Source organism: Carcharhinus amblyrhynchos, chromosome 33 (genome assembly GCF_965287045.1).
Source record: "Carcharhinus amblyrhynchos chromosome 33, sCarAmb.v2.hapA, whole genome shotgun sequence".
NCBI lineage: Eukaryota > Metazoa > Chordata > Chondrichthyes > Carcharhiniformes > Carcharhinidae > Carcharhinus > Carcharhinus amblyrhynchos.
Genome location: NC_137356.1, coordinates 11394391 through 11419743, shown reverse-complemented (window position 1 = coordinate 11419743; position 25353 = coordinate 11394391). Strand labels below are relative to the sequence as shown.

The window sequence follows — 25353 nt, the reverse complement described above, 5'->3', positions numbered from 1 at the left end:
ATCTCTGGCTGGGGTAAAAACAGTCACTATTTCCTGGCTCCCCGCCCCCAACCCGCCCCAGGTCAGTCTGAGCTAGTATCAGTATCGTCATCCACCGTCTCCCCCCAACTCTGATAATAAGCAAGGCTGCACGTTCCAGGGAGTTCAGGAGCTGATCCCCCGAGAGTGTGAATCTGGTTTCGCCCTCGGCTGGCCACTGATCAGTGCCATCCTGACAAGGCCGCTTTAAGAGCCTGCCAATGCGAGGGATCGGAGAACAGCAGGGTTGCAGCATCTTCTGGTGTCCACATGCATGTTCCCGCTACCCTGTCAGTCTAAACTTTACAGTGCAAGTCCTGGAGGTGTTTGTCTTCAGCAAACTGGGGCAGTGAGCTAGATTGAGGAGTGAACAGCAGAAGCATCAACAGATGCAGAGCCCTTAGATGTGGGTAGGATGAGCTGCCTGGGCTGGACACAAAGCTTACACAATTTTGGTAAGTGTCAAAAGGGGTGGGGGGGGGGGGGGGGGGGTGGGGGGGTGGTGATGAGAGGTGTAGTGATGGCCAGAATCAAAGCGAAGCCACCATGGGCTGATTGTCCTTTACAATGTCGATATATTTTCTTCATATAAAAGGCTGATCGGACGGATTGTGAGATTGTCGTGCAGGTTAAAGCAGCAGCAAGTTTACAACCGGGGAGAATGTGAGAGGATTTTGATTTCCGTTCATCCTCTTTGTTCAGGCGTACAAGCCATCCTCCAAGAGTTTGTTAGCACGGGCCACAGTCTCCGCCGCAGTACCTCAGCGTCGAACGCAATCCGGGCCTACCCCGCGAAGGAGGTGCCAGTGCTGGGAAGGCACGCCCTCAGTCTGTTCACAGGCCCACCCTGTCAAATTCCTCACTTGGTGCAGCGCAGGGGGCTGAATCAAGTGACTCCTGGGCCTACTGGTGGGCTTGAGATTGCGAAGGTTGAGCCAGGGTGTGTGGGGGGCCGGGTGGAGCCTGTAGCAAACAAATAAACAAACGCAGGCAGGTTAGGCAGGTTTTTAAAATCTACACAAGCAATCACATCCAGACTGAGGTGTGGAGAAACTTCTACATTCAGGGAGTTGTGAATCTTTGGAATTCCCTGTCCCAGGGATGTGCAGGTAGGTGGATTGGCTATGCTAAATCCATAGAATCATAGGTTCCCTGCGGTACAGAGGAAGACTATTCGTCCAATCGAGTCTGCACCGACCACAATCCCACCCATGCCCTATTCCACATATTTACCCTGCTAATCTCCCTGACACTATTGTCAATTTAGCATGGCCAATCAACCCAACCCGCGCATTTTTGGACTGTGGGAGGAAACCGAAGCACCCGGAGGAAACCCACGCAGACATGGGGAGAACATGCAAACTCCACCCAGGCAGTGACCCAAGCTGAGAATTGAACCCGGGTCCCTGGCGCTGTGAGGCAGCAATGCTAACCACTGTGCCTCTCCTAATTGCCCTTTAGTATTCAAAGATGTGCGGGTTGGTTGGATTGGCCAGGCTAAATTTCCCCTTTGCTCTCCCAAGATGTGTAGGTTTAGGAGATTAGCAGGGTAAATACAGGGTTATGAGGATAAGGTGGAGAGTGGGCCTGGATAAGATGCTCTGCTGGAGAGTCAGTGTAGACTTGATGGGCCGAATGGCCTCTTTCTTTAGTGTAGGAACTCTATGATTCAGAGGTGTTCAATTGATTTGATTTATTCTTGTCACATGTATTAGTTTTCAGTGAAAAGTATTGTTTCTTGTGCACTACACAGACAAAGCATACCATTCATAGAGAAGGAGAGAGTGCAGAATGTAATGTTACATCATAGCTAGGGTGTAGAGAAAGATCAACTTATGCGAGGCAGGTCCATTCAAAAGTCTGATGGCAGCAGGGAAGAAGCTGTCCCTGCGTTGGTTGGTACGTGTCCCCAGACTTTTATATTTTTTTCCTGACAGAAGAAGGTGGAAGAGAGAATGTCCAGGGTGTGTGGGGTCCTTAATTATGCTGGCTGCTTTCCTGAGGCAGCAGGAAGCATAGACGGAGTCAATAGATGGGAGGCTGGTTTGCATGATGGACTGGGCTTCATTCATGACCCTTTGCAGCTTCATGTGGTCTTGGACAGAGGAGTAGGAGCCATACCAAGCTGAGATACAATCAGAAAGAATGCTTTCTATGGCGCATCTGTAAAAATTTTGAGAGAGTTGTAGCTGACATGCCAAGTTTCCTTAGTCTTCTGAGAAAGTAGAGGCCTTGGTGGGCTTTCTTAACTATAGTGTCAGCATGGGGGGACCAGAACAGGTTGTTGGTGATCTGGACACCTAAAAACTTGAAGCTCTCGACCATTTCTACTTCGTCCTTGTTGACGTGGACAGGGGCATGTTCTCCTTTACGCTTCCTGAAGTCGATGACAATCTCCTTCATTTTGTTGACATTGGGGGAGAGATTATTGTTGCCGCACCAGTTCACCAGATTCTCTATCTCATTCCTGTACTCTGTTCTCACTGTTAAAGATCTGACCCACTACGATGGTGTCGTCAGCAAACTTGAAAATCAAGTTGGAGAGGAATTTGGCCATACAGTCATAGGTGTACAAGGAGTATAATAGGGGGCTGAGAACACTGCCTTGAAGAATACCAATGTTGTTATATTTAAGACAGAGCTTGGATACGAAGGGAGTTAAGTGGCACAAATGATTTTATTTGATTTAATATATCAGTGAAAAGTATTGGGATACAGTGAAAAGTATTGTTTCTTGTGAGCTATACAGGCAAAGCGTACTGTTCATAGAGCCTATAGGGGAGAAGGAAAGGAAAGGGTGCAGAATATCATGAATAAAATGCAGGAAGGAGACGAGGTAGATGATTTGCTATGTTTGTGCTGAAGGCTTGATGGGGCAAACGACCTATTCTTACTCATATTTCTTACTTACAACCACCTTGATTGCCAGTACAGAGATGGGAATGGGAAGCAATATGTGTTCTGAGGGCTCCAATGATTTATTTACTTGCTGAAGAAATGAACGAACAGGATTAACAGTTGGATATGGAGAGACAAATCCATGCAGTAAAACATCCCAAAACCCCCTGCAGGAATAACTAGCAACGAAAACCTGATACACATGAGATATTAGAGGGTGGCACAGTGGTGAGCCCTGCTGCCTCATAGCGCCAGGGGCACAGGTTCGATTCCAGCCTTGGGTGACTGTCTGTGTGGAGTTTGCACGTTCTCCCCATCTTTGTGTGGGTTTCCTCTGGGTGCTCCGGTTTCTTCCCGCAGTGCAAAGACATGCAGGTTAGGTGGATTGGCCGTGCTAAATTGACTTTAGTGTCAGGGGGATTAGCTAGGGTAAAAACGTGGGGTCACAGGGATAGGGCCTGGGTGGGATTGTTGTTGGTGCAGGTTTAGAATGATAGAACCCCTACAGTCCAACAGGAGGCCCTTTGGCCCATCGAGCTTGCACTGAGGCTTGACGGGCTGAATGGCCTCCTTCTGCATGTAGGGATTGTATGATTCTATCAGGAAAGGTGACCTAGGAAGTGTCTGAGAGGAGGGAAAATAAGGAGAGGCAGAGAGATTTAGGGAGGGAATATCTAGAGTTCAGCCAAGGCCACCAGTGAGGAAGTCAGAATCAGAGGAGTGGAGAAATCTGGGAGGGTTGAGGAGGCTGGAGGAGATTACAGGGACAAGGGAGGCCAAAGTCACAGAGGGGAATGCAAATAAAAAAACATTTTTCAGCTGTTGTTATATTCTGCACTCTCTCCTTTCCTTCACCCTTGTGAACTTTATTAGTGGTATGCTTTGTATAGCATGCAAGAAACAATATTTTTCATTGTATCCCCATGCACGTGACAATAGTAAATCAAATCAAATCAAAGTGTGCACCACAGAAAGAGGATACTTGGGTGCACTCCCAAGGAATGAGAGAGAGAGAGAACAAGATAAGTAGGTGGAATAGGTTTAAGATGTTAGCATTGTGGGAGAGATGATGAACAGAAATTGGGATTTAAAAATGTAATGATGTAAAGTCACGCTTACTCAACAGGAACCTCCTCCTCAGTGATTGATTGTTATGATAGGGAGATGCCAGCATTGGACTGCGGTAAACACAGTAAGAAGTCTCACAACACCAGGTTAAAGTCCAACAGGTTTGTTTGGTATTTACCAAATACCAAACCGGTATTTGAACCGGCCTGGACTGGGTGATGCTGTTGGAAAGAGAGACACTGCAGGAGATACTTGCTTCATGGAGGTTTCATTGGTTCAGTTTAAAGTTTTAAAGTTTATTTACTAGTGTCACAGGTAGGCTTACATTAACACTGCAATGAAGTTACTGTGAAAATCCTCTAGTGGCCACACTCTGGCACCTGTTTGGGTACACTGAGGAAGAATTTAGCATGGCCAATTCACCCTAACCAGCACGGCTTTCGGACTGTGGGAGGAAACCAGAGCATCTGGAGGAAACCCACGCAGGCACGGGGAGAACAAGCAGACACTTAATGGCAGACACTGAATTGGGGATGGGTTCTCGGGATTCTCACCGGGGAAGAGCTGCGGGCATCCTTGGAGCGATTCAGATGATTGTAGAGAAGGGCAGCGATCTCCTTCTGTCCGGATTCGACGGCGATAGAGAGTGCAGTGCTGCCGTCCTGCAGATAGGCAAACAAAGCATCAAAGACCTTCAATAAAAGGCAGATCTGCTATTGTGCACACACTACATTTCCCAGCAGGCAGTCTCCCAGGGCCCCACCCAATTAGGGATGGTGGGCAAGCTGAATTGGTGAGACATGTGGGTGGGGAAGCAGGGGGCAGGGAGGAGGTCCGGGTGGGGGTTGGGGGATGCAAGCAAGGAGGCCCGGGTGGGTGGGGAACGACATGTGGGCAGGATCTAGGGGGCGGGAAGGGCCATGTGGGGAGGGCTGGAGGACTGCACAGATGGAGGAATGTGCAGGCTGGAGGGCCCCCCAGGGTGCTTGGGCAAGGGGTCTCGAGGCTGCAGGAAATCAGCTGCTCCACCAGGAGAAATGGAACAGTCGATTTAAGGTGAGAGATGGTGGAGCAGCCTCCAGGTGGCGGTTTCCTCTGAACCTCTGAACACACTTCACACTTTAGCCACAACTGCCAGGCTATCATTTTCAAGGGAAAACCCCTGTTCAGAATGGCCTGTAGCTGTAGCCCTCTGACTGCCAGGGCTGGGAGAGCGGAGGGAGGGATTTAAAGGCAATATCAATGACTCTCGACCCACCTCCAGAGAGCTGGCGTGGGCTCTGCACACATTGGGAGGCCACTCCTTTGGTTCTATCTCCATTGGGCTGGGCTCAATTTGCTGTCTGCCTCTTTGCAGTGGGCTGCCACTTTCTGCCTGTCTGTCCCAGGACATTCCTGTGAATTCATTAGGAAGCCACCAAAAGTAGCTCTCCAACCTCGTCTCCATTCAACCTAATGTCTGTACACCCACAGTACGGCTATGTCCACACACATTGCCTCTGTACTGTGTACACACTCTCTTCCCACTCTCTCTCTCTACCCATTGCCCTTGTACTATGTACACAATCTCCACCCCTTCCCCCCTGTACTGTGTACGCACTCTCCTTCTACCCATTCCCCCCTCCTCCCTCCATTCTGTGTATATAGGGCCTCTTTCCCTGTTCCCTCTATACGGTGGTACACATGGTCTCTGTAGTGTAGATGTGCTGAATACGTTTCCCCATATAACTGATGTATATCCCAGTGCCCAAAATGTGTGATAGTCCATGGCTTGTAATTTTAATATCCTGAACACCATTTCCTGGTGATCTAGAGTTCAGTAACTGCTGGGGTTATTTGTCTATTTTGGGTGCAACTCGATTGATAAATGTTTATGTGTTTAACCTGATTACCTAGTCCATATATGAAGTTTTCAATACAAGTTACACTGCGATTCAGTCAGACTCTCAAATATTTTCTGAGCAAGAAACCATTCTGTTTGGAAGAGCTCCCTCTGGTGACCATTTATGTTTGCACCAATGTTTTTGTAAAGATATCTCAGTCTCAAATCATTGCTTTCTTCCCCTAGAGAATAGGCTCCTGGGTGAGACCTGTAATGAGCTGTGTTCCTCCGGACACTTGACCCATACATGAGGGTGCCACGGTGGCGAGCACTGCTGCCTCAGAGTGGTGGGACAGAGGTTCGATTCCCAGCCTTAGGTCACTGTCTATGCAGAGTCTGCACGTTCTCCCCGTGTCTGTGTGGGTTTCCTCCGGTTTCCTCCCACAGTCCGAAAGACATGCTGGTTAGCTGCACTGGCCATGCTAAATTCTCCCTCAGTGTACCCAAACAGGTGTCGGAGTGTGGCGACTAAGCGATTTTCACAGTAACTTCACTTACTACTTGTGACTAATAAATAAACTTTACTTTTCACATTTGTATCCTTGAATCGGTTTGGCTGAACCTGGGGGTACTTGTCTGTCACATCAGTGTGAACTCTGACATGAGAACGCTCGTTCCAGTTTAGTTTTGATGCTGCTTTATCCAATATCTTCATCACAAAGGTGAGGTAGTTTTGCATCTTCCTCCTTGTACCTGACTGGAATCAATGTACTTCCCACTTTGGGGGATTTTCCCTCCTCTTTAACTTCCTAACTGAACAGTTAACTCAGCCTTCCAAGACACAGTGATTCAGAAATTATGCTGATTGATGCCCCCCCCATTCCCAGTCGAATTCCATGTTTACCACAGCTCCTTCCTTAGGCCATGGTGCCTCCCCCTGTGAATTTCCACTGGACAGCTTTGGATCAGGTCTTTTTTTATTCATTCATGGGACATGGGCGTCACTGGCTGGCCAGCAGTTACTGCCTATCCCTACTTGCCCTCGGGAAGTTGAGAGTCAACCACGTTGCTCTGGCTCTGGAGTCATATGTAGACCAGACCAGGTAAGGGCGGCAGATTTCCTTCCCTAAAGGAACCAAATGGGTTTCTCCGACAATCGACAATGGGTCATCAGTAGATTCTTAATTCCAGATTTTTTTTTTATTGAATTCAAATTCCACCGTCTGCCGTGGTGGGATTCAAACCTGGGTCCCCAGAACATTAGCTGAATGTCTGGATTAATAGTCTGGCGATAATACCACTGTTTACCATCATATGCTGTTTGCTCCAACCAATGCTTTCTCCATTTACCTTTTTCCTCCAGGCTTTGGCAAAGATGACTCTCCATCCTTTAACTGGAACATGTGGCCTTCAGAATGGACAATTCTGTGCCTAATGTTAGACCTAAGCATCACTAATGGGACTTTGCAGTACCACTGCTATTACTAATTGCTGTCGTTGGGGCCTTTAGCTTACTCAGTCGCAGTGTCTTCAGCAAGAGATAGCTGGCACTTGAGAACTCCCACTTCTCCCAAGTTCCGTTCCACCATGTCTGTGGACATGTCAAGTGGTGTCAAAAGTTAACTTTGGCAATGTTGGCAACTGACTGCGAATGCCTTCACTTTTTAACCTTGCAAAATCAGTTTCGCAGTGCTCTCTCTCTTTCTTGAAATCTTCCAAAATTGCAATGGATGGACAGCTTTTTTACAAGATAAACCCTCCATTGTGCTCACTGGGACTGGTTTCTTGTTCCAAACTGGCAACTTCCTGTAATCTCCATTAGCTTTGGACTTCAGATAGCACAGTGGTTAGTACTGCTGCCTCACAGTGCCAGGGACCCAGTTTGATGCCCTCCTTGGGTCACTGTCTGTGTGGAGTTTGCATGTTCTCCCCCGTCTGCGTAGATTTCCTCCGGGTGTTTTTGCTTCCTTCCACAGTCCGAAACACATGCTGGTTAGGTGGATTGGCCGTGCTAAATTCTCCCTCAGTGTACCTGAACCTGGGGGGGATGGAGTTGGGGTAGGGTGTTAGCGTGGATAGAGGATTGGCTGTCAAATAGGAGGCAGAGTGGGGGTCAATGGGTGCTATTCGGATCGGCAGTTGGTGACTAGTGGAGTGCCCCAGGGGTCGGTGCTGGGGCCTCAGCTATTTACCATTTATATAGATGATCTGGAGGAGGGAACCGAGTGTATGGTGTCGAAATTTGCTGATGACACCAAGATCGGTGGAACAGCAAATTGCGCGGAGGGTGTGGAGAGTCTGCAGAAGGATCTAGATAGGCTGGGCGAATGGGCCAGGAACTGGCAAATGGAATTTAATGTTGGCAAGCGCGAGGTGGTCCACTTTGGTAGGAATAATGGTAGGAAGGACTATTACTTACGTGGCGAAAAACTGCAGCAGGCGACGGTGCAGAGGGACCTCGGGGTCCTTGTGCATGAGTTGCAAAAACCCAGCCTGCAGGTGCAGCAGGTGGTCAGGAAGGCTAATGGGATGCTGGCCTTCATAGCGAGGGGGATTGAATATAAAAGTAGGGAGGTCTTGCTGCAGCTGTATAGGGCATTGGTGAGGCCGCAGCTGGAGTACTGCGTGCAGTTTTGGTCGCCGCACTTACACAAGGATATTTTGGCCTTGGAGGGAGTGCAGAGGAGGTTTACTAGGCTGATGCCGGAGTTGAGGGGGTTGAGCTATCAGGAGAGGCTGAATAAACTAAGCTTGTACTCGTTAGAGTTTAGAAGAATGAGGGGAGATCTCATTGGGACATATAAGATGATGAATGGGATGGATAGGATAGAGGTGGAGAGACTCTTCCTGCTCAGAAAGGACAGTAGGACTAGGGGGCACAGCCTCAAGATAAAGCGGGGGCAGTTTAGAACGGAGTTGAGGAGGAACTTCTTCACTCAAAGGGTGGTGAATCTCTGGAATTCTCTGCCCGTTGAAGTGGTGGAGGCTGCCTCGCTAAATATTTTTAAGACGCGGGTTGATGGGTTTTTGATAAGCGAGGGGATTAAGGGTTATGGGAGAGGGCGGGAATGTGGAACTGAGCCACGACAGATCAGCCATGATCTTATTGAATGGCGGGGCAGGCTCGAAGGGCTAGATGGCCTACTCCTGCTCCTATTTCTTATGTTCTTATGAACAGGCGCTGGAATGTGGCGACTCAGGGATTTTCACAATAACTTCATTGCAGTGTTAAGAACATAAGAACTAGGAGCAGGAGTAGGCCATCTGGCCCCTCAAGCCTGCTCTGCCATTCAATAAAATCATGGCTGATCTTTTTGTGGACTCAGGTCCACTTACCTGCCCGCCTACCATAACCCTTAATTCCTTTACTGTTCAAAAATGTACCTATCCTTGCCTTAAAAACATTCAGTGAGGTAGCCTCACCTGCTTCACTGGGCAGAGAATTCCACAGATTCACAACCCTTTGGGTGAAGAAGTTCCTCCTCAACTCAGTCCTAAATCTGCTCCCCCCTTATTTTGAGGCCTACTTATGACACTTACAAATAAACTTCTGTAGAGCTGCTCAAAATTACACAAAGTGCCTGACAGCAGCATGTATTTGCCCTTTTCCTTCCTACCACCCCCCCCCCACACACACACACACACACACATCCCACCTCGTTGCCAGACTGAGATACCTTTGCAGGATGGTGCTTACACACATGGCCACAAGAGGGCAGGATTGTGCATTTTCAATTGGGTACAAAACTTAAATACTCAGTAAATTATTTCAGGTTTCCCATGTCATTTACTCTCCCCTTAAAATATTTCTCCCTCCTCTGTCCTGAATCTTGCTGGATTCAGTCTAATGCATTCTGCTGCCTCAAGTTATACCATCGGTCAGAGCACTGAGTACAGGAGTTGGGATGTTATGTTACAACTATATAAGATATTGGTATGGACAGGTTTGGTGCACTGTGTACAATTCTGGTCACCCTGCTATAGCAAGGATGTTATTAAACTGGAAAGGGGTAAAAAAGATTCACAAGGATGTTACTGGGACGGGACGGTTTGAATTATAAGGAGAGCCTGAATAGATTGAGACTTCTTTTCCCTGGAGCATAGGAGGGTGAGGGGTGGCCTTATAGAGGTTTATAAAACCATGAGGGGCAGAGATAAGGTGAATGGCTAAGGTCTTTTTCCCAGGATAGGGAGTCCAAAACTAGAGGGCATAGGTTTAAGGTGAGGGGGGGAAAGATTTAAAAGTGACCTGAGGGGCAACTTTTTCACACAGAGGGCAGTGTGTGTATGGAATGAGCTGCCAGAGGAGGCAGTAGAGGCGGGTATAATTACAACATTTAAAAGACATTTGGACAGGTACATGGATGGGAAAGGTTTCAAGGGATATAGGCCCAACGCAGGCAAATGGGACTAGTTCAGTTTAGGAAACCTGGTCAGCATGGACAAGTTGGGCCGAAGGGCCTGTGTCCGTGCTGTATATCTCTGTGATGGAATACAATACACTTTAACAGAATATCCAACCTTGTGGCGCATCGCAATTGAGAATTAGCTTCTCTTCCCCCAAAACACCAAAGGGTGTACCCTTTGTAGTTTAACTTGTGGGAGAGTGAGTTGGAGCTGGAATCCCGTCTGCTCTGTTCCCCCTTCCAGCCCAGGGACAGGCTGAGCCACTCGGAGTAGGCCGAGATTGCAGCCTGGGGGGGCGTTTCCTGGATTTTATTCAATTCAATGGAGTCCCGCAAGTGGAAAAACCTGTGCCAGTCTCTCTGCAGGGAACAGTGCCCCAGGTGAACTCACTCACATTGTCCGCCAGGGTTACGTCACAGCCTGGCGTCTCCAGCAGGAGCTTGACAATCTCTGCATGACCGTGCTCACAGGCGCACATCAGTGCCGTCGATCCATCGTCGTCCTGGATGCTGACGTCCGCCCCGCACATCAACAGGGCCTTCACCATCTCTGCCCGTCCATGGCTGACAGCCAACATCAGTGCTGTCTGACCGGCCTGGAGCAAAGAAAAGGGAAATACTGTTAAAGGACCAAAAGCTGACTCTTCTGCCACATCACTGCTGAGGGCTACAGTCTGAGGTACCTTGGAGCACCACAGCAAGTTTAACCGTCTAACCCAACCCATGTTCACAAAGGTGGGATTAAAGCTAAGACATGGCTGGAACCTTCATTGTTATAGGGCACTGGCGCAGTGATTAGCACTGCTGTCTCACAGCATCAGGGACCCAGGTTCAATTCCTGGCTTGGGTTGTTGCCTGTGCAGAGTCTGCACGTTCGCCCCGGGTGGGATTTTAGGGCCTCGCTCGTCCCGAAACCAGAAAATCCCAAGGTCGATGGATTCTGTTGTCTGCCCCTTACTTGCTCCGATTCTGGTGGCAGGTGGGGCAGTACGATTCTGGCCACTGTGTCTGCGTGGGTTTCCTCCGGCTGCTCCGGTTTCCTCCCACAGCCCAAAAGATATGCTGGTCAGGTGCATTGGCTGTGCTAAATTCTCCTTCAGTGTACCCGAACAGGTGCCGGAATGTGGCAACTAGGGGATTTTCACAGTAACTTCATTGCTGCATTAATGTAAGCCTACTTGTGACACTTATAGAATTAAAACTCAGGCAGTCATAGGTATAAATTTGGTAAATGTTTTTCTAATCCTACCGATTGTCATGGAAGAAAAGTTGAGTGCGTTTCTCTAACTCCTTTCACCACCTCTTAACATCCCAAAGCGTTTATTAGTCAATAAAGTACTTTTGAAGTGTTGCAATGTTGGACACGTGGCAGCTGATTTGTTCACTAGAAGCTCCCACAAACCCATGATAAGCATAAACGTACCAGGACTGGGAGCAGGAGCGGACCATTGAGTCTGCACCGCCCTTCAATACAATCATGACTGATCCCAGCCTTTAACTCCACTTTCCCGCCCTCTCCCCCATTCCCCTTGATTCCCAGAGAGACAGCGGGCGGGTATTTTACCGCCTCGCTCGTCCTGAAACCGTAAAATCCCGCCCGAGATTAACAGACCTTTCCATGGTCCACCCCTCGCCCACTCCGATTCCTGTGGCGGGTGGGGTGGGAAAACTCTAGCCTGAATATCTATCCAGGCCACAATCTTAAATGTATTCAATAATGCAGTATCCACGACCCCCTGGGATAGAAAATTGCAGAGATTCACAACCCTCTGTGTAAAGAAATCTTTCCTTGTCTCAGCCCTAAATGATTGCCCCCTTATCTTGACACTGTGCCACCATGGTATGGATTCCCTGACCAGTGGGAACCAATCTCTCAGCATCCACCCTGTCAAACCTCCTCAGGATTCTGTATGTTTCAAGGAGATTGCCTCTCATTCTTCTAAACTCCAGCGACACTGTCTTCTGCTGTTTCATCAATGATCTCCTCATCTTAAGTATACTTACATTTAGGTCATGCCTTAATTTATGCACAGCAAAGCCACCAGTAACAGGTCAGTCAAGGCAGTCTTAAGGAGGAGTTCATAGAATGTATCTGTGATAGTTTTCTCGAATAATATGTAATGGAATCTACGAGGGAGCAAGCTATCCTAGATCTGGTCCTATGTAACGAGACAGGAGTAATTAATGATCTTACAGTTTGGGATCCTCTCAGAAGAAGCAGTCACAAAATTAAAGGAGCATAGATAAGGTAGAGAAACAACATCTTTTCTCAAAGATAGGGGAGTCTAAAACTAGAGGGTATAGCTTTAAGGTGAGAGACGAGAGATACAAAAAGGTCCAGAAGGGCATTTTTTTCACTCAGAGGGTGGTGAGTGTTTGGAATGAGCTGCCAGAGGCAGGTACAATTTTGTCTTTTAAAAAAAATTTAGAATTTCACAGTAACTTCATTGCAGTGTTAATATAACCCAACTTATAACACTAATAAATAAACTTTAGACAGTTACATGGGTAAGATGGGTATAGAGGGTTATGAGCCAAATGTAGATAATATTAGCTTAGTGGTTAAAACTGGGTGACATGGACAAGTTGGGCCGAAGACCCAGTTTCCATGCTGTAAACCTCTATGACTCTATGTCAATAGGCCCAATTTTCTCATCATGGGACAACCAAGGAACAATCTCGTGAACGTCTCACGCAAGTTTATCCTTCCTTAAAAATGTACCGTATCATCAGATTTAGTACTGATGGCTGAGAGATAAATATTGGGTAGGAGCCCGGACAGAAGTCCCTCCTGCTGTTTGAAATAACATTGTGGGATGTGTCTCTCACACACACACCTGAGGGGACAGGCAGAGTCTTGGTTTAATATCTCATAGAAATCACAGGTGTCACAAGTCATTCACTAAACCACCCCCCGCTGACCTCTGCAGTTTGGGCAGAGCTTCTTCACACCTGGACAGTGGAAGGGGGGATGAACGGAGAGCGCCAGTTTGACCTCTGACCCACCTGGCTGGCTTTAGCGTTGACATTGCCGAGGCGGAAGAGCTGCGTGACGGTCTGCATGTCGCTGTCGGACTGGAGGGCAGCGAGTGAAGCCAGCATGATGGGCGTGTAGCCAGCCTTGTTCTGCTTATCCAAACAGCAGGCGCCTGTATAACGGGAAGGAGGCGGCACAGGTTAGGTACATAACAACGCACCCAGCAACATTTCCCCCCCACAGTGACTCCAGGGTTCAACTAAAAAACAATTATAGGGATTGTTTAAAAACCAAAAGAGAACTTGCATTTCTGAAGCATGTATCATGACCTCAGGATATCTCAGCCAATGTACAATCGCTGTTGTAATGTAGGAAACAGGGCACGCAGCAAGATCCCTCAACTGACCAGATAATCTGCTTCCAGTGATGGGGACAAGGGATAAATATTCACTCTGAAACCTGGAGGAACTCTCTTGTGCTTCTCCAAATTGTGACCGTGGTATTTCTCTTCCACCCACCTCAGTGGACAGGTATGTCTTGTTTTTGTGCTTTCATACACGGGATCCTTTATAAGGTTTGCTTCAGTTAAAAGACTTCATTATGAGATATTTCTGACTCTGTAACTAACTATGCCCAGATTTAGCGCTAACTTAGCCACATTTTAAACTCAGCTGGGATAAGCTTGGAAAGTTGACTGTATTCTTTGAAAGCAATCCTACAAGCAAGGCTTGTAGCACAGTGGTTAGCACTGCTGCCTCACACAGCCAGATACTGACGCACCACCTCAGGGTCCGCTGTCTTTGGGCTGGACACCAAAAGCCACTCCTGCTGAACCTTGTGGTAGCTTGCTCTCCGCAGGGCATTGAGGAAGGATTTCACATCACCAGCGCCAGGGACTTGGGTTTGATTCTTGGCTTGGGTCACTGTCTGTGTGGAGTTTGCACATTCTCCCCATGTCGGTGTGGGTTTCTTCCGGGTGCTCCGGTTTCCTCCCACATTCTGAAAGAAGTGCTGGTTAGGTGCATTGACCCGAACAGGTGCCAGAGCGTGGCCACTAGGGGAATTTCACAATAACTTCAGTGCAGTGTTAATGTAAGCCTTACTTGTCACTAATAAATAAACTTTAACTTTTTTCTCATAAGCTAATTCACGACCATACAGCTGCCAACTGTTTACGAAAGTTACAGATACTGTTTGTCTCAGCAATTTCAATAACACAGTTTACGAACAATATATATTGTGTATTTCAGTATGTGTTTCTGAGTTCAGTATTGTCTGTTTTGACTTTGGTTTTTGATCTCACATTTTTTTTCTACAGGGCCTGGCTGTGAAGTCAGTCCCTATCTCTTTGCTTCTGTAGCGTTCATTTTAAGTTTTATTCAATAAAGAAAATCATTTTTAAAAATCATACCAAATGCTGTCTACGTCTATTCTGAAGAATGAATGGACCCCTACACACACAAAGAAACAGCGCCTCCAGTAGTGCAGCATTCACTCAATGCTGAGGTGGGGGAAGAGTGTGACCCACTGAGCTAACACCTTGCCAAGGGAGGAGGGACCAGAGGGCAGGACCTTCGAAGGCCAATGGGTCCAGAATTTCACACTCATCGATCAGTGCACCAGTCTGCCGGCATCATCCAGTTCTGAAGCCATTTTTAAGAATACTGACTTGGGGGAGGGGAGGGAAGGGCAGGGGAAAGAGGGGGGCACTTCTCCCTTCACAGTGGTGTTGTGGCGTCTGTAGAAGATCAGATTTTTAACTACTTTTAATGCAGACAGGGACTTTCCATCTGAAGGTATGCCCTCTTCCTGCATGACACATCGCAACTCCTCAGTGCCAGAAGAACTTCTATCGACCCTCTGGTCCCAGAGGTCCATCCATTGTCCCTAATTGGACGACAAGCACACCCTTTGGCTATTGATCTATATTTGTTGTGTCAGCTGACTGTTTCTGACATGGTGTGGGATCAGAGACCCAGAAGCTGTCCCAACATTAGGCTCCAGACGCCAAAACGCAAATCCAGCCCTCGAGATTCCAACATAGTCACGGTTAATACATGACCACCCCCCCCCCAAAATGGAAGGTTTACTGGGTTGATACTGTTCTGTCCTTCTTTCCCTGTAGATTAACACAGTGTGGCAATGAGGAGCACAACTTATGATAAGGTTATACCTGTGTCTAGCAGCAACCTGACGATGGGGAAGTTGGAGTGAGAGACGGTATAATGAAGGGCTGTGTTTTCATTGCCATCGGCCATGTTGACTATCAGTTCCAGTAGATTTGGGGACATTGCCTTGAACACAGCCAGATACCGACGTACCACCTCAGGGTCCGCTGTCTTTGGGCTGGACACCAAAAGCCACTCCTGCTGAACCTTGTGGTAGCTTGCTCTCTGCGGAGCATTGAGGAAAAATTTCACATCAGGGATAGAATACATCTTAACAATCAGTCAATCTGCCCAGCGGTTCCCAATAAAATACTCAAAACAACATGCCGATAAATCCCATTGTAATTGCCCCAAAACTGCGGCTAACCTGCCCAGACACCTCCCGTTCTAACCTGCCCAGACACCCCCCCCTTTCTAACCTGCCCAGATACCCCACCCCATTCACACCTGCCCAGGTGCCCTCCCCAATTCTGACCTGCCCAGACACCCCCCCGTTCTAACCTGCCCAGACACCCCACCCCCGTTCTAACCTGCCCAGACACCCCCCCTGTTCTAACCTGCCCAGACATTCCCCCCCCGTTCTAATCTGCCCAGACATTCCCCCCCGTTCTAACCTGCCCAGACATTCCCCCCCGCCGGTTCTAACCTGCCCAGACATTCCCCCCCCCGTTCTAACCTGCCCAGACAACGCCCCCCCCGTTCTAACCTGCCCAGACATCCCCATTCTAACCTGCCCAGTTCCTCCTGAGTAAATGTGCCCAACCCTTTGCCTGTCCAGTGCCCTCTAACATGTCAACGGACCCACCAAAACACACTCTCAAGCCATGCTCCCAATATACCTGCTTACTACTGGAAAAAACCTCCCTTAATCCACTAAAACAGCAACTACCTCCCCCCTACCCAATGAATCCCTTTTCTGCCCTCCCCACTACCACTCTCCCCAAAACTACCTGAACGTCTTAAGCATCATCTCAAAACTAGCTAACATCACTCGCCAAATATTTCAGCATTAATACAAAACACATTCTGAACAATAGTAACAAAGGTACAGTTAGGACGATGGGCATGTTCCTTAGCATCAAGTATCAGAGCCTCGGCGAGGGTGCAAGGGAGCAAGATTGAGGGGAGGTTTTGCAGAAGTGTTCAAAATCACATGGAGGCAGCACAGTAGCACAGCAATTAGCACTGCTGCCTCACAGCACCAGGAACCTGGGTTCAATTCCCGGCTTGGGGCACTGTGTGCGGAGTTTGCACGTTCTCCCCGTGTCTGCTTGGATTTCCTCCAGGTGCTCCAGTTTCCTCCCACAGTCTGAAGGTGTGCGCGTCAGGTGCATTGGCCATGCTAAATTGCCCCTTAGTGTCCCAGGATGCGTAGGTTAGAGGGATTAGCGGGGTGTACATATGTGGGGTTACGGGAATAGGGCTGAGGTGAGATTGTTGCTGGTGCAGACTCGATGGGTTGACTTACACATTTGACATGGCCATTCAACCTAACCCATACGTCTTTGGATTGTGGGAGGAAACTGGAGGAAACCCACGCAGATATGGGAAGAACATGCAGACTCCACATGGACAGTGACCCAAGCCAGGAATCGAACCTAGTTCCCTGGTGCTGTGAGGCAGCAGTGCTAACCACTGTGTCACTGTACATAATCAGACTGAAGGTTCATGGAGGAAACACACTTGGTGTTACTCAAGGGGAGGTTGACGGGGAAGGTGAATAAATAGCTTACCACATCTTTGCTTGTGAGCTGGTCTGGGTCATTCAGATGTTTCTGCAAGGTCACACAGGCTGACACCAAGCCCTCAGTCAACTCAAACCTGAAAGCAAGAGAGAGTCACAGGTCAGCAAGGGATTCTGAAACATGGCCAGCATCTCAAGGCAGCAGCTATCCAGCCAATACTACCCCACCCCTCAAAGCAACCCCTTGGCCATTATTGCCAACATAACGTCTCCAGTTGGTGATTGAAAGAAAGAAGAAAAACTTGCATTTATGTAGCATCTTTCACAGCTTTAGGCTATCTTAATGGAGTACTTTCGAGTTATAGTTACTGCAGTAATGTTGGAAACACAGCAGGCAATCTGCGCATATTAAGATCCCGACAAACAGCAATATGCCAAAAAGCAGATATTCTGTTCTGGTTTGTGATGGCGATAATTGTATATGAATTGAAATTAATTGCATACAGGCGGTGGGCATTAACAACTGATTCAGTTGATTCTCTGTAAATAGACACTGGATAGGCGATGGCCTAATGGTATTATCGCGAGACTATTAATCCAGAAACTCAGCTAATGTCCTGGGGACCCAGGTGAGAATCCTGCCACTGCAGATGGTGGAATTTGAATTCAATAAAAAAAAAATCTGGAACTACTGATGACTGTGAAACTGTTGCTGATTGTTGGAAAAACCATCTGGGTCACTAATGTCCTTTAGGGAAGGGAATCTGCTGTCCTTACCCAGTCTGGCCTACATGCGATTCCAGAGCCACAACAATGTGCTTGATTCTCAACTGCCCAAAGGCAACTAGGGATGCGCAATAAATGCTGGCCAGCCAGTAATGCCCGTGTCCCACAAATGAATAGAAAACACGGCCTGAAACTGTAGCGTTGGGTTAGGAGGCGCATGCTTCTAATGTGTAACTCTGCAAGGTGGTAAAGATTGGCTCCAGTTCCAACTTTTGCCAACTAGCTTTCTGGAGTATAACAGTTAGTTGGGGAATAATTAATGGCCCAGGATACTGAGAACTCCCCTGCTCTTCTTCAGAATAGTGTCATCTTGTACGTCCACCTGAGAATCAGGCCTCAAGCTAAAGTTTTACCTGCAGGACATTACCTCCAACAGTGTAGCACACCTTTATTACTTTCTAAGCTAGGATTGTCAGCCTAGACTTTGTGCTTGGGCCCTGGAATAGGACTTGGAACCCACTATCTTTCAACTTGCTGAATATTAAGAAATGCCTATTCCATTGGGTATTAAACCTATCACATCGCACCCATATACAGCACATGGCCTCATAGCTCTTGTTAGAATTCCCACCCACACAATAAGAAGCTAACTGGGAAAACTGGGTTTGGGGTTTCAACACAGGTGTCCGAGTTTGAATTTACATGTTAAGGCCTGTTAGGGCACAAGGTTGGGAGTTTCAGCAATTGTGTGTGTAGTACATAGGTTGCAACTGGCTAAAGAATAGTTGTAGAGACATACGGCAGAATTTTACGGTCTTGCTTGTCCTGCCTGAGGTCAATGTACCTTCTCACTGACCGCCCCTCACTTGCTCTGATTCTTGTAGCGGGCAGGGTGGTAAAACTCCAGCCATCGAAATGTTTGAATAGTAACTGGTTATTGCTTGGAATTAACTATCTACACATATATTAGACTACAGTCTAAACCAGCACTATCCTTGCTTATATAAGAATGAAAATCGAAAGAAGTTACAAGTGAGAATTGATTTACATACGTGCTGTTGTTGGCTTCCTGCACTGAACTCATCTTTTCATGTTTGACCTTTTCTGGTTTCTCCTCTCTCTTCTTCACTGTTACCTCTTCCATTCTCTGCGCCATCTCCTTCACACATTCCTCGCTCGCTACATTCTGAACCTGTTCCACCCTTTCTGATCTTCCAGACTGCTGTGCTGATATCTGCACACCCTCTGCTGATATATGCACACTCTTAGTTTCCATTACAGTCTCTGCTGGTAACTGCATGCCCTCTGCTGGTATCTGCACACTCTTAATTTCCAATACAGTCTCTGCTGGTATCTGCACACTCTCAGTTTCCGGTACAGTCTTTGCTGGATTCCCTATGGTAAGAGACGCCTGCAGAGTTTCTGCTGGTGTCCACACGCTCTTGGTTTTCTCCACACCCTCTGCTGGTATCTGAACACCCTCGGTTTCCAGCACAGTTCCTGCTGGAGTCCTCATGGTGAGAGTTGCCTGCACAGCTTCTGCTGGTATTTGTAAACTTTTGGTTTTCTGCACAGTCGCTGCTGGTATCTGCGCGCTCTCAGTCTCCTGCACGGTCTCTGTGGATGTCCGCACGCTTTTAGTTTCTAGCACAGTTGCTGCACGTGTCTGCTCGGATTGCTGCACAGTCCCTGGTCGAGTGCCCTTGCCCTCTGCTTTCTCTGTATGTTCTCCTGGGAGCCTCTCACTGGCCTCGTGATAATCACTCTCCGTACTCTCATCATCCGACTCACTTGATGAACTGTCCGAACTGGATTCTTCAGAAGACGTTGACTCGTATCTACAGAAAAGAAACGGAGGCTCAGCACATTCTCCTCAACTGATTACTCTCCTTCCAGTTATCTATCCCCGCGTTCCAGGGAAGCCAATGACACGAGAATATAGTTCTCTGTGCAGTGAGAGCACCTGGGAGGCTCCTTGAGGATCAGGACCCCAAGAGAGTGCTTGAAGGCAGGACCCCGAGAGGACCGGAACCCAGGAGGGAGCTCAAGGGCAGTAACCCTGGGAGAGTGTTTGAAGTAGAGATGCCGGCGTTGGACTGGGGTAAACGCAGTAAGAAGTCTCACAACACCAGGTTTAAGTCCAACCAGTTAATTTGATAGTGATTGGACTTAAACCTGGTGAGACTTCTTAGGGTGTTTGAAGGCAGGACACTGGAAAAGGCTCGAGAACCTTAGGTTATGTGCCGCGCAATTTCAAAATCTGCAGCTGACTTTAAACTTGGAAGTGTTGTGAACTGTGAGGACAGCAGCAATAAACTTCAAGGGGATGTAGACAGGTTGGTAAAATGGGTAGATACGAGGCAGTGGAAATTTAATGCAGAGAATTTTAAAACGTTCTGGAAGGAAGAAGGTAGAGACGCAGTATGAAATGAAGGGTATAATTCTCAGTTAGGTGCAGGACTGAGACCTGGGACATAAATCACTGAAGAGCAGGTTGAGAAAGTTGTTAAAAACACAAACTGAATCCTGAGCTTTTTAAATAGAGGCACAAAGCACAAAAACAAGTAAGGCCTGGTCAGCCTTTATAAGCCCTAGTTCAGACCCAACTGGAGTGTTGTGTTCAATTCTGGAGTCACACTTTCAAAAGAAAGCAAATGTTTGAGTGCCGGGGCCGCCGAGGGACGGAGTGGACGAAATTATGAACGTGAACAAGAATGGACGAGAGCGCGAGCAAGGGCAAAATAAAGTGTAGATGAGAGTGAAAGTAAGAGCAGGCAGAACATAAGCGAGAGTGAGCAAAACCATGCAAAAATGAGGGCAAAGCAGGCATAGCTGAAAGCAAGCAAGAGTGGATGAGCACTTCCCAGATGAGCACAATCGGGCAAGCGAGTGCCTGTAAGATTCACAGGAATGGTTCCAGGGATGAGGAACTTCTATGGATAGAGCAGTTGGAGAAATTGAGGCTGTTTCCTGAGAGAAGATGAGAAGCTTTGAAAGGTGTTAAAGACCATGACTGGCCTGGGCAGATTGGATTGGGAGAACCTGTTCCCACTGGGGGAAGACTGGAGAATCAGAGGACAATGAATTCAGGTGGTTGGCCAAAGAGCCAGAAGCAATTTGTGGGAAAAATGATTTTCCGCAGTGAGTGGTTAGGATCAGGAACGCACTGTCTGACAGCGTGGTGGGTTCAATCCTGTCAAAAAGCGATTGGATAATCATCTGAAGAGAAACATTCCAATGCTATGGGGAAAAGGTAGAGGGAGTGGGACTACTCTTACAAAGAGCTCCGTGGACACAACAGGCTTGATGGTCTAAGGCAAAGTCCTGCAGATGCTGGAATCTGAAACAGTAACAGGAAATACTGGAAAATCTCAGCAAGTCTGACAGCATCTGTGGAGAGAGAATAGAGCCAATGTTTCAAGTCTGGATGGCTCTTTGTCAGAGCTGACTCAATGATCTTCTGGTTCTGTAACTGTTCTGTGATGTTTCTCATCCAAAATCATTCTAACCAGCAGAGATTACGCATCTCTGTTTACAACACAAGGCAGCATCAAACAATGAGATTGGCTATATTTTCATATGGGATGTCTGATCTGTAACTCCAAAGGATTGACCTATAAAACCAGCAACTTTGCTGTAAAATACTGCCTGACTCTTACATCAGCCTCTGAGTGCAGAATAGCTGGTTAATAAACACACTGTTCTCAGACAGGAATACACACTGTGTAACAATACAGAGCCCCTGCTTATTCAGCAGGGTAAGGGTCACTCACTGTGTAACAATACAGAACCCCTGCTTATTCAGCAGGGTAAGGATCACTCACTGTGTAACAATACAGAACCCCTGCTTATTCAGCAGGGTAAGGATCACTCACTGTGTAACAATACAGAACCCCTGCTTATTCAGCAGGGTAAGGATCACTCACTGTGTAACAATACAGAATCCTGGTTATTCCACTGGGTAAGGATCACTCACTGTGTAATATTGTAGAGCCCTGGTTATTCAGCAGGGTAGGATCACTCACTGTGCAACAATATACAGTTCCTGGTCTTTCAGAAGGTACGAGTCACAAAACAGCACAAACTTTCTATATATTCATGAGGAAGAGAGTTAGAAATTGAAATTCTGGACTATTTTGGCAGTTTGCACATTCTGCTCTCAGAATGATTCTCTCCCCAGCCAAGAGCCTTAACGACCAACTCTAAGGCACGGGTCTTACTGCTCAACATGAGTTCAGTCCATGAACTATTTTGCGTACCCCCACATTCCTCCAGGCTCTCTTCCCCCGCCCCCCCACCCCGCTCAACTCAGCTGAGTAGAATCCCAGTGAGAACAAACGCGAGATCAGGAACCTGAGGTATATATATCCAGGTCTGAGATTATATAACCTTAATGACTTCAATCAGGCCATTGAGATTGCCCTACTGGAGTATGAACTCCCTGATTAAGGCATGTCATCTACAGGTCCAGGCAGCAGGCGATCGAGAGAGTCTTCCAACCCAACTGCCTCTCTACCGCAGTTATATTTGCGGCCAGGTCGCCCTGGAGAGGGTTCCTGCAGTGTCTGAGGGCGCTGTTAATGCATTCTGTGCCCGCTGGACACTGCAGGGACAGGGGTGTATTATTGACCCCTTTAATCACATCTTAATTTGATGTTTTAAGTTTCCTTTCCACTTTGTCTTTTGTTTTGGGCGGTTTCTTCTCGTTTTATGAAGCTGTCCTTTTTTGAGTTGTCCATGAGTTAGTTTGATTTAATTTAATTTAGTTTAATTGGCTGGACCATAAAAGAGGGTCCCTGATTAAGGAATCAATTGATAGACCAATCAGGGGGTCTCTCCTTTGTATTTAACCGGGCGTGCCCGTTCCTTTCGCACTCCTGAGGGTAGACTGCTGACGGATAACTCTGTGTACTGCTGTTGGAATTGTAATAAAGGGATTTTGGAGAAGGGATTTCTGCCTCTGAAGATTTATTATGAAAGCACTGGCCACTATTAGCTAACAATGTTTTCTAGTTTTACTCAGAGACAGAGGTAAGAAGAACCAATTACCTGAAGCTAAAGAACTTTTCCGATGCCTGTTCGGAGTGGAGCTCAGTGAGAATCTCAATAATAAATCATTCTGAGAGGCTGGGGATCTAAACGAGCGGAGTAGGAATGTACCACTGGACTGTGAACCCTGAAAAACTCACCCGCCATTCACTCCGATAAACTGAAGGCTCTTCTTTGCTGGAGGACTTTCAGGACTCGCTCCTCTCTCCTTTTTCATGATGGATTTGAGTTGTGTTCCCTGTGGCGAAACTGAAAGGAAACAGAAGGGGAAAAAGACCTTTACCTCACAGAGAGACAGAATCCGCTTTGTTCCAGCCCCAACATACAAAATAGAGGCAGCAATTAACTATATAAGTAGAATTTATTTATTAGTGTCACGAGTAAGGCTTACATTAATACTGCAATGAAGTTACTGTGAAAATCCCCTAGTTGCCACACTCTGGTGCCTGTTCAGGCCAATGCATCTAACCAGCATGTCTTTTTAACTGTGGGAGGAAACCCGCGCAGACACGGGGGGAACGTGCAAACTTCACACAGACAGTGACCCAAACCAGGAATCGAACCCGGGTTCCTGGTGCTGTAAGGCAACAGTGCTAACTATTATGCCACCTTGCTATCCCAAATGACCTGTCTCACCTTTCAATACAAACATGGCCTATCTTAGGCTTCAGATCAACTTTCCTGCTTGCTCCCCATATTAGAATCATAGAATCTCTATAGTGCAGGAGGAGGTCATTTGGCCCATCGAGCCTGACGACCACAATCCCACCCAGGCCCTATGCCCACATCCGCACATATTTACCATGCTAATTGCCCTGACAGTAAAGAGAATTTAGCATGGCCAATCAACCAAATCCACACACTTTTGGGGTGTGGGAGGAAACCAGGGCACCCGGGGGAAACCCATGCAGATATGGGGAGAACATGCAGATTCTGCACATTCACCCAAGGCTGGAATTGAACCCGGGTCCCTGGCGCTGTGAGGCAGCAGTGCTAACCACTGTGCCACCATGCTGTCCATATTCTTGGACTCCCTGAGACCCCAAGATCCCAAATTTAAATGTAGTCGACAATGGAACAGCCGCAACTCCCTTGTGATGGACAATTCCAAAGATTCACAACCCTTTGAATGAAGTAATTTCTCCTTATTTCAGTCTTAGATGATTGACTCCTTTACCTGAGACTGTACTCTCCCCTCATGTTTTTAAGATTCCCTGACCAGCGGAAACACTCTCAGTATCCACCCTGTTAAATCCCTTCAGAATCTTGCATCATTCAATGTGATTGCCTCTCATTCTCAACTGCAGGAAACATGGGCCCAATTTTCTCAGTCTATCATAGAACAATCCCCCCTCATCCCAGAAGTCAATCTAATGAACCCTTACTGCATTGTCTCCAAACACGTATATGCATCCCTAAATGTGGAGGTCAAAACTGCACACTTCCAGATATGGTCTCACCAAAGCCCTGTTGCAAGGCTTTATTACTGTAGTTTAATCCCCTTTGCATAAAGACCGATATGCCCACTGGCATAGAATTATGAATCATAGGTGGCACGATGGCACTGTGGTTATCACTGTTGCCTCACAGCGCCAGAGACCCAGGTTCAATTCTGGCCTTGGGTCACTGTCTGTGTGGAGTTTGCACAATCTCCCCGTGTCTGCATCGGTTTCCTCCCCACAGTTCAAAGGTGTGTGGTTAGGTTGATTGGCCTTGCTAAATTGTCCCTCAGTGTCAGGGGGATTAGCAGGGTAAATAAGTGGGGTTACGGAGATAGGGCCTGGGTGGGATTGTGGTCGGTGCAGACTTGATGGGCTGAATGGCCTCCTTCTTGCACTGTAGGGATTCTGTAGAGATTCTATGAATCTCAGTCCATCATTCCAGCTCTTTGAAGAATGTGGGGTAGAGTGTAGGGGGGAGAATGCCTCCATTCTTCTCCATTCAGCATTTTCAGATGTTGACCTGGGAGGGTAAGCATGGTTTAAAAATCTCAACCCAAAGGTAACACTTCTGGCATTGCTGCACTCCCTCAGCACCAACACCGGAGTGTCAAGTCTTGATAAAGCACTCGGGATCGGAGTGGGATCTGAGCATGCAGCTTGTTTCTCAGGTGACTCAATAACCTCGGAGCACGGCAGCCGATGCAATTGCCAGTCGAGCCAATCAGGGAGCTATTTCCCAGATATATCAGGTATTTGAAGGGGGATCTTATAGAGACTTACAAGATAATGAAGGGGCTGGATAGGGTAGAGGTAGAGAAATTTTTCCCGCTTAGAAAGGATAGCAGAACTAGAGCGCACAGCCTCAAAATAAGGGGGGCGCAATTTAGAACTGAGTTGAGGACGAACTTCTTCACTCAAAGGATGGTGAATCTCTGGAATTCTCTGCCCGTTGAAGTGGTGGAGGCTACCTCGTTGAATATATTTAAATCACGGGTAGATAGATTTCTGATAGACAAGGGAATTAAGGGTCATGGGGAGAAAGCGGGAAAGTGGAACTGGTCCACTTCAGATCAGCCATGATCTTATTGAATGGCG

General features: G+C 47.5%; 1 protein-coding gene across 4 annotated transcripts in view; it reads right to left on the bottom strand.

Moving 5' to 3' along the window:
- Window positions 1–496: 496 nt before the first annotated feature.
- kank2 (KN motif and ankyrin repeat domains 2) overlaps window positions 497–25353 on the bottom strand; it is a 132985-nt gene continuing 108128 nt past the window's right edge. For 3 of the 4 annotated variants that reach the window (XM_080216472.1, XM_080216476.1, XM_080216473.1), the window contains 8 exons: window positions 22957–23065; window positions 18820–19605; window positions 17091–17178; window positions 15363–15582; window positions 13219–13361; window positions 10608–10808; window positions 4539–4646; window positions 497–981 (listed from right to left, as the gene is read on the bottom strand). In XM_080216472.1, coding sequence (XP_080072598.1) covers window positions 922–981; window positions 4539–4646; window positions 10608–10808; window positions 13219–13361; window positions 15363–15582; window positions 17091–17178; window positions 18820–19605; window positions 22957–23065 — 1715 coding nt within the window. In that variant the 3' untranslated portion in view covers window positions 497–921. The remainder of the gene's footprint in view (window positions 982–4538; window positions 4647–10607; window positions 10809–13218; window positions 13362–15362; window positions 15583–17090; window positions 17179–18819; window positions 19606–22956; window positions 23066–25353) is intronic. The other variant, XM_080216475.1, reaches the window with a different exon arrangement.